Genomic DNA, 10074 nt, shown 5'->3' with positions numbered 1-10074 from the left:
CTGAAAATCAGCTTGTCGCAGTGCCACGGCTTTGCCCGGTCATAGATATCAAGGCATGATAACAAACCCACAATTGACAACACACAACCATGTTTAACCACATTGCTTTCTCAATCACGATTTTACGCATCATATTTCTACCAGCATATGTATTCCAAGAGCTTTCCTTGACAGCATGTCACGAATTCTCTCTCGGTGTGTTCTGTTAATTTTCGTACTTGCAGGAGAAAGGGTAGTATTTATAACTTGTCTCTTTCTCAACTTTCCTTTACTTATTCCCACATATCCATTCACTGCTTCGATCTCATCAAGCTGACGAGGATTCCAGAAGATTGTGATTCACCTACTCTCCCTCTGTTCCTCTATGAGCAGGCAGACCTTTTGTCTATAAATATTCCAGCATTGATTTAACAGAATCTCGCAATCAATTAAGCTCGGCCCTCACTCATACACTGCTTCCGGTCAACGAGCACTGGGATCTCGGCAACCACCATGATTGACCTTAGATTGCTGCTCGGCATCTACCTCTTCCGTTTTTCTTTTGCTTATCGGAAGATCACTCAATTTTGACAGCAAATCAAACTTGACAACGGAAAAACTGCGCCCATATACCTTTTCCAGCCTGTCTTTGCTCCCAGGGTGACGAAATCAAGAACCTTCCTATACCATGTCTTCTTCTGAATACGAGAAATCATGTGCACTTATTGTTGTCCAGGAGCTTTCGCTTCAACACATTCATCCTCCACCTGCGTCTCCGTTCAACTCAATTTGGGTTGGAGAAAACATGCTCACTGCGAGAGGTAGAGGACTGGAGTGTTATTCATACATTTCCATCTCCCATTTCCACTTTCTTACCATCTCCATTCACTACTTCCTCCCTTCGAGTGAATGGGCGAATTACTTGTCGATGATTGATCTAGCTTGCGGTTTTAGAGGTCGAAGCCCATCTTTCGTGTATAAATACTCCGTGAGAGAGTCAGAGAAACCGAGGCGGAAATCGTTATCAACCACGAATCACAACTCGACCAGATCACCCAGCGCCGGGGTGACCTTACTTTGGTGAGTTTATCTTTGATACAAGTAAGTGACAAATCTCAAGTTGTGGATTATGTAGGCAAAAGTTGGCTGAAGAATTTGTTCTTAGCGTGCTTCTGACCTGCTAAGTTTGATAACAAAAACAATTGACAAGATCAAGTTTTATTCATACCTTCATTAAAGGCTGTGACATCTTTTCCTTCTCGAATTTTACTGCCGTTTCGGCCTTGAGATCGAGATTCTCTTCGCACCCGGACTCGAGACCCGGCTCTCTCTGGCATACTTGGCTTCCGCTCTGGAGTCGAATGGATCTCGATTCAAGCAATGTCAAGGATGTTTTTATACCCGTCATTATTGGCTTCTCGACGTCTTCTTCTAGAATATTCGTTATTTACTTCCTTGTATATAGAAGCATTACTTTATCTTTGTCAAGTCAGCAAAAGCTTTTGGAAACGTGTGAGTCACGCGTTCACCTCTTCTCTTCTGCTTTGCTCAGGGACTGAATCTGAGAGGGGTATGAATAGTACATCTCTAGCCTGAAGTGAGAGATCCCAGCCAGGACCCTTATGTTGCAAATACAGATATCTTCGTGATTCACCCATAGCCAGCTCGGGGACTGTTTATATATTCAACCAGGGGTTGATGGGACGAGAGTTTCGAAGTTGAAATGCGATTTATTTTTCCTCGGTCAAAATCTTCTCCTGGAACTTGACAGCAAGTGGACTCTTGACAATAGACAACCTTCCATGCATCACCGCTTTCGTTGGAATTTACCAAGGTCTCATGATCGGTACCCATCCGGTGCCCTGCGGGTTCCAGGCTTTGCTTCCTTGCTGATGAGCCAGGCGGCTGTTTCGACTTTCGACTATCTCGTTGTTCACAAGCTTGAGGAGGGGAAGAGGGAGATTTTATACCCAACCCTCCCTCCATCATCTTCTTCTTCCAGCTTTCATTCACTGCTCGTCTCTGAATGGATGAAGTTTCCAGAAAGCTTGAGTCACGAATCTAACGCGGCCTCTCAAAATTGTCTCGCAAAAACTCTTCTACGTCTATATAAACCTCCACTGCCTAAATTTTGCTTGGCTGCGAACAGTCCGAATACAGCTATCACAAATAATGGGGACGTAGCTGTTCCAAACCTTGCGAGCCCTACTTCCCCGAAGACGGCAAAGTTCAACGCCCGGCGTGTAGATGAGTTCTTGGTCAGTCTTATTTGAGCTTCCAGTATACAAGGAGTGGAATAGTGATCTCTTTTTTAGCTTGAGAAAGTTGGGTGTTGTGGATCCAGTGGCAACAAAAGAATACTTGGTAAGGATTGAAAATAATCAATTCATATTCATATCCTTCGCTCCTCAATTCAGCCTCTGTTTTCCTTTTCCTCTTACCTTGGTAGTACTTTGACATCGGAAATGTGTCTCACTATGAAGTTTTCTTTTTTAATTGCGCTTGTTATATTCTTGCTCAAGTTGTTTCTTTCTAGTCTTCTAGGTCGGCGGGGGGATGTTTTTATAGGTCTGGGTCTTCCCGGTTTCGTAGGCCTCTCATCTTGATCCTCGTTTTCCCTGAGCAATTCACTTTCTCCTCTTTCTATTATGTAACAAAAATTGGCAAGAAGCGAACACCCTGTCAAAGTCTTACTTCGAAGCCTTCATTCAAGACTTCTCTCTATATAAACTCTCATCATCTATGGGCTTATGATAAGCCATCGAAACTAGAGCAGGGTGTGACTCAAATCTCAAGGCTGGTGCTCATCGATAAACAGATCATTTATCGATCGTCTCGGTCTCTTATATTCAAGTGGAGCCTGCGCTTGGACGCAAATCAGTGACAAGAGTACTTGTGTTTCTGCTTTCAGCTCATACATCTGAGTGATAGCAAAGGAATGTTTGACAATAAACCATGTATCGCTGCTATTCAATCCCAATCCAAAATCACGGCGCTCTCTCCTCCTTTTTCGAAATCAATTCCTATTCTCTACCTGAAACTCAGCACTTTCTCGTACCTTTATCCTTAACCTAAAATCTTCTCAACACAACTAGTTACTACTGACGTTCATTCAGTGTTCTTTGGAACCGTCTTACTCTCAAATTTAGAAAGGTAATGGCTTTTATATATATTTTCGCTCTTCTTTTTGCTCTGCTTACATTTTCGTTCAAAACTACTCACTAATCCCTATCTCAAACCAGTTGACCTCTACAGAGAACTGTGAGTTACTAGCCAAATTCTTCACCTCTACACTTCCTAAATGTCGAGATTCTCTTCACACCTCTGCCTATATAAACACCTTGTAGATCAAGATGTAGTCAAGACCAAGCTATCAAGCCAGACACCTCAGGATTAGAGACGCCTCCCCGGGAGATCAATTATCTTGATTCGGCTAGAACTGAGTGAAATATCGATTCTTCAAGCGTAAAGGAAGAAGGCAAAGGAATGGTGATTTTTGTTTGAAGTCATGGATTCAAGTGACGAAAGAAAACTTGACAGCAAGCTGAGAATTCATGCTAATTAGTTCCCTGTCCAAAAGCTTTCATTGGCATTCATCCATTAATAACATCACTTCTACTTCTCTACCCTAGCCAATGTCAAAATCTTTTCCTGCCCTCCCGAACGCCCTTTATATCTATCATGCTTGTCCTAAACTTCCCAAATCTCGCAAATTCACTCACCATTCAGCCTGTAAAGAGATCCTAGCACGACTCTCGCAAGTTGTGAATACTATGATCCTTTCACTTTTCTTCTACTCTATATATGATCCCAACCACTCAACTTGAGAGCGAATATCGATACACTCAACAACAAATCGCTGCGCTAAGGTAGCTCATTAGTATGACCTTAGTGATACATGATTGTGTTGTAATTGTCCTAGACTAACAGAACGTGGCTTGGATCAGTGGTATTAAGTTGTGATAGAGCGTTGAGAGCAAAAGAGTCGTTGACAACAACAAATGTATTCTTGACATCTAGACTCACAGTTTTCTTTTCGTGGCGTTGCAAACTCAAACCCGTCTCTGACGCGCAGCAATAATTCACGGGCAGTCACAATACAGGAAGATCTAATGGCACTTGTTGCTTTGTAAAGAAAGGAAGTGGCTGGCTTTTAGACCCTCCACCTCCCGCCTCGTCTTCACCTCGACCTTGCGAATATCCTCTTCTAGGAACATTCACCTGCTCCGAAAAATTGAATCATGATTTCGAAAGAAAAAGAAAACGAGCGGGATTTTTGAGGGGCTTGCCATCAAGACTTCTCCCCGTTTATAAAATAACCATCAGAAGCTTGCAAATTGGATATAGCTCGACTTAAAAGCCAATTTGGGTGCCGTGTTGATCAACTTGGCTAAGCTGAGATTGGTGTTTTAAAATTATGCGGTGAAGAGACAAGGAACGCAGCAGCAACGGTGGATGAGAATGCCCATCTAGAGATTTATGATTCATAATACGAGCGAGAAAGTAATTGACAACAACCTGGAGCCAACAGCAGCCAATTTAAATTAACTTATTACTTTTATATTTCTCAGCTACTATATTCTCTTGTGATGAGCTTAAGAACTGGACCTTCATCCTCGCTATCCTCCAGTCACTTGCATCCCAAGAGCGTGTACTGTAGTTCTACCGCTTCTTGTGAGTCGCAGATAGGCTGTGGCCCCTGAAAACTAACGAGGCTGCTCTTGTAAGCCAATATTGTTCTTCGCCAGCCATGACTTCCGGTGTCCAGACTTCTGGGCCAGAGTGGTAGCCCCAGCGAGTCTATCTTTGAGACCAAGGATGGGAAACGTATCAAGATCCAGGACCCAACAACCTTGTAATTAGTAGCTAAACGTAATTAAAAATTTAATTCATATTTCAAATATTATCTTGTTCATAAAGTGCATCTTAGAGTGAATACGATAAAGTCGGCTAGCTGAGGGAAAGTTGACCATTATCCACTCCTGCCCACAAGCTGGTAACGCGAACAAAGCCCGACTTTCCATTTCTACCTCTTGTATATAACCACTAACACGAAAGTTGGATATAGTTTCTTCCTTGTCGATAAACATGAGCAATTCCGATCCCTGGTTGTGAGCCCGACATATCTTAATCGATAGTTGTGGCCTTTACAAGCATGTTTCCGCAATACGTCCGCTGGTTGTCGCAGATTCATTCAATCCATTGTGAGTGTGACAAGATTTAGAAAACTGTGAGCCACTTGTCTTCATCCATTTGCGTCGATGTGTTTTGATCTATATAAACTCATAGCCACCCAGCTAAAACTGCGTCAGCATGGAAATTCTGAGCAAATGAAGTTACATTGTGCAAAGAACTTGATCTGTCTTAGTAATTGAGGCTTAGCTAACTTTTTAAGCTTTTGCACGTTCAGCTTTCTCAATTTATCACTCTTACCTACCATTTTGACAACATAGGAACAACCAACAACAAACAAGCTTCGCTTCTCTCCTTACTCACTTTCCTTAAAAGTGTTTACAGGTTCTACCCAAGATAAGTTCCCATTCAGGCCATGATGTGGTCTTCACCACACGACGAGCACGACTTATACCAGTGTTGTCATGATGCCATCTTCATTCTAGTCGAATTCAGAAGTGTCAAGATTAGGGGTGGGTAACTCGGGTTAAAGCCGAGTACTGAAAATAAACTTCTGTGTAGTAGGAGCGGCAGTCTTTATGCTATTTTGAACTCGACCCCAGTCTCTCTAACCCCAGATTTCCCAATTTTGTCTTCCTCCGCGTCCATTCACCTTCTTCCCTCTAATATGAAATGAGCATTTCCAAAATCATGGACACGTGCTAGCCTTGTTCCCGAACCTTCCTCCTTGAGACGTCTACGGGTATATAGGAATGTCATGCTGCCTAAAGTAGACGCTCATTATATACAGATCAGGTGCGGGTTTCTGATTACCTGTGGAGACTAGCATACCTTAGAAGCGAATTATTGATGCAAAAGCTCAAGAGCTACGAAATAAAAGCATGAGAACTCCTGCTGTTGAACTCTAGCTGATTATTCTTATGCAAAGAAACTCTAAAGATTTGACAACAAAGTGTGACTTGACAGCGAGCAACAGTCTTCACCTACACCAGGTTTGATAAATAGCTCGCCGTCGAAATCTTCGTTATAGCATGGTCTGCTCCGAGCCGTGGTGTGGTTGCACGAGTACGTGTCGATTTGATTCCTGACTAAGGACAGGAGAAGTTCTTATATACGTGTCTTTTGAAGAATTGAGGAGTCAACAGAATACTAGGGCTAATAAGGTGAATGAACGAATGTGGGCAGAGGCTGCGTAGGTCCTCAGCCTTCCATGTCCTCTTAGGACTCTTGCTTCCCTATATAATTTCCATCAGTGGCCGAGAAAAATTCTGTTTAAACTACACCTCATGATCAAGGGCTTGTATGAGAAGCTTGGCATGCTCGATGAACCCGTAGGTTGGCTGGCACGGGTCAAAGCTGTGGTGCTGACCTGCAAAAGAAGAGGTGAAAAAAAGACAGCAACGAAGGAATGTAGCCTGTTTGGTGAATTAAAGTTTAGTTGACAGCAATAAAACCACGGCAACCATACTGTAAACCCCTCCCTGCCAATATTTCATGTCTTCAGGGCTCGCAATGGGCCATGTGTCATTTCACAACCAAGCTAGTCCATAGCGATAATTGCATTCATGAGATCGATTGGTATCCACAACTGAGGTAAATGCCTTCCGTAGCACTAGTGTAGCGTGACTTCGTCCAGATCTGAAGTATAAAGTATAAAATATACAATAGAGTTTTGTAGGTAATCGGATAGAATACTGGAAACATTCGTTGCTCTCGGCGTTTACGAGTGAATTGGAAGTTATGAATCACTGCCGCATCTCTTTCATTGCTCAGCTAAGACACTTTGTTGATAAAATATCTCATGAATAGCGGAGGCAGACTACCAGCACTTCATCTAAGGGAAGCGCACAAGTAGATCTTTCGTAAAGAGCTTAAGTCTGTTATCAATCAAGTACTTTTAAAGTGGGATAAGTTCTCTCTTCTGCAAGTTAAAAGCAGAATAATCAACGGCAAGAACTTATCGTACAATCACACTGTAATATCAAGACGAGAGGCAGAAAAGTTGGTTCTTCACTGACTCGCATGACTTACACACGTGCAAATGTGCATTGCCTATTGACAACTAAATCGACATCGATGACAATCGTCTTACTAGGATGTTTTATCCAAAGAAAAATCCATTCAACGCGTCTCTGGTATGAGGAGATTGTCAAGGTTCGTCACGTCGTGGTTCGATTGCCTGGCCAGGGCTCCTTCACATGTTCAGTGACCCTGAGAACTGGTGAAAGATGTTTGATTTGAAGCGGCCGCTCCGTCCGCTTTTTTATACTTCTTGGATATGGCATGAAGGAAGGATCCTTCTGTTGCAAGCTCCCTTGAGCTTAATTCACTTATAGAATATATAACAGTGATACAGCTCAGAGCTATCTGTATTTGAATTTTCACTCTGATCTGGAAGGAACATCCTGTAGTGAATTGGTGAATCTGAAGTGATATTCACTACATGGAAACAGAAAGGAGGAGAAATATTTCGAGACAAAGAGTGCCTATAAATAACCCTCTCTCTCGTGGGGAGCCGCCTCTGATGGTAGAAAGGTATTGTGGCAGGGCTAGCTCTTTTTGGTCCTTTTGGCGCTGACCGGCACGTGTGGTTGAGGAGGAGGCCAGCCCGGGAACGCTAGTCTTCCCTAGCACTATACTCAACTGGGTCTAGTTTATCATGTGACGCTTCCCATATATTGTGGTCGCGCACTCTTAGGATAAGAGCAACTCTTCTGCCACTCTTAGTTTCACAGTGATATGTTTTCGAATGCTTTTACATGATGTTTTGAATCTGTCCTACTACTGCGAATAGTGGTCTGCTTCGCGCGGTGCCCACTTGCTGTTGTTTTAGTTGTTTTAGTTGTTTTTGTTGTTTTTGTTGTTTTTGTTGTTTTTGTTGTTTTTGTTGTTTTTGCGTACTGCTGGTTCATGTTCTTATCCCCTCTACAGTATCAACACCAGGATACATCTGCAGTCTACGAACGGTCTTCCCAACTCTTCAACAAGTAAGTTTGCTGAATCTGAAAGATATGGGAGGGCTTGCAGTGTAATTTTCGATTTTGACTCGATAAGTTGTGGGCATCGAACACGTTCTGGATTGAGATGAAAAGTGTAAATGGCAACGTGACAGCGTCGAAACGTTGACAGTGAAGAATAGCTGCTGATAACACTTTTTCAGCATGGATGAGACGGGAGTAGCTGTGGAACAGGGGGTGTATGCATATAGTCACGCAAAATGATTATTCTTCGTGCCGAGTACTTCCATCTATGTTTCACCTCCCTGGGACACATGTTGCCTCAGTTCCCATTCCTTGCTTTCCGCTCTTTCATTTCCTCAAACCAATCAATCAAGTCCACCATCCCTTCACACGCCATCAACTCCGCCCTCTCTTCCTTTGAGAACAAAGTCTTCCCACGTTGACTTCTCTCACTTCCCCCCATTTCTCCAAGATGATGAACCACCAACTTAAATGGGAGCGGCGCCCTCACTACCCGTTCCATGAAACTCTCCACGACATCCCACTCACACCTCACATCCCCCCTGATCATTCCCGGATTCTCCAGCAATCCTCTAGCAGCCATGACGCCATCGACCCCCGTAGCCCTAACATGCTCTCTTGCATCCTCCAATGTAAACACATCCCCATTGGCCAACTTCGGCACATAAACATGCTCAGTAACTAGCTTGATAGCCTCAAGATCAACAGGCTTCGAACTAGGCGTACTTCTCATCCTCCCATGAATCGTGATGAAATCTACTCCTGCGTCCTGCACCGTCTTCACAAAATCAATCGTGTCTCTTAAGTCTTTGTGAACTCTAATCTTCACAGAGACCGTTTTCTGGCCCTCGTAGCCGAGGGATGCCAAAGCGGATTTGGCGGATGAAACCATGGACGCTACGAGTTCGCGTTTGTGCATGAGTGCGGCACCAAGAGTCTCGGAACAGGCCCAAGACTGCGGACAGCCACAGTTCAGATCGATGCCATTGACATGAGGTGCGATGAGGGTCGTTGCTCTACTCAGTTCGAGTGGCGAATTGCAGCCAAACTGGACAATTGTTGGAGGGGCATGGGGGGAGGTTGTGAAGTCTAGGAGGGTAACAGTACTTGTGTGATGAGTATATAATGGGCTTGAAATGAAGGATAGGGCTTCCAAGCAACTGGTAAAATAGGAAAGGATGAAGAAGATAATGACCACGTGCTTACCACTATCACGTGCCAGCAAGCTCCGATTGAATTCCTTGGCTAGCACCTTCTCAGGCGAATTAGTCCTTCTATCCTCCATCTGGAAGTCTTGAGAATACTCACCATAGGCGTCCAAGTCAGATCAACCCCATATAGCGCAACAGTCTCTCGAAAAGCCAGCTGCAGAACAAGTCAGCAAGATTTGCCATCAAGAGACAAAGAAGCCTCACCTTGCTGTACCTCACCATGGGAGCAGCGGCGTATAAAGGTCTCCCTTCAGCTTTGGCGATGTCGAAGAGCTTGAGAGGGCTATATCTTCATTAGCTAGGTCTCGTGGATCAGGATGTGCAGGGAATGTACTGTATGTCCAGGGAAGCGTGACGGACATTGAGATCCTCCTCATCTTGGATATCGGATTCGTACACGGGCATAGCGGCTAGGGTTCTTCTCTAGATATTGCATAACGAGAAATTTGGATAGATTTATGAAGAAGAAGATGTGACGGACATCATTCTGAGATTGAAGAAGCGGATGGAAGAGGGATGGTTGAATTGGACAGAAGGCTTGGCGCTACTCTTCCGAGGGTCACGCTGGGGTCATTTTTTGTCCACAACATGATCACCAAATGTGTGGAATTGTTAGAATGATCAGATTTGAAGCTTCAAGCCATATACCGACATCCAGATCTACCAAAGGCAATACGGCCGGGATGTCATTCATGGCTACTGATCACGTGTTGAGTCAAAACTCCTGCACCTGCTTTCACCTCACCTTCGGGCTCCCTCCTCTCTCTCTG

At 43.9% G+C, this 10074-nt stretch overlaps 1 protein-coding gene across 1 annotated transcript; it reads right to left on the bottom strand.

Annotated features, from left to right (window-relative positions):
* Positions 1 to 8292: 8292 nt before the first annotated feature.
* Positions 8293 to 9809, bottom strand: LY89DRAFT_712024 (FMN-linked oxidoreductase). The gene is made up of 4 exons (XM_018217948.1): positions 9639 to 9809; positions 9509 to 9587; positions 9402 to 9458; positions 8293 to 9345 (listed from the first exon to the last, which is right to left on the bottom strand). Exons 1-4 carry the CDS (start codon positions 9707 to 9709, stop codon positions 8392 to 8394), a joined length of 1161 nt encoding a protein of 386 aa, XP_018061893.1. The 5' UTR covers positions 9710 to 9809; the 3' UTR covers positions 8293 to 8391.
* Between the last annotated feature and the right edge of the window lie 265 nt (positions 9810 to 10074).

Source organism: Mollisia scopiformis (assembly GCF_001500285.1).
Source record: "Mollisia scopiformis unplaced genomic scaffold LY89scaffold_36, whole genome shotgun sequence".
NCBI lineage: Eukaryota > Fungi > Ascomycota > Leotiomycetes > Helotiales > Mollisiaceae > Mollisia > Mollisia scopiformis.
The sequence above is the reverse complement of the archived record's forward strand: the minus strand, read 5'-3'. Positions and strand labels throughout refer to the sequence as shown.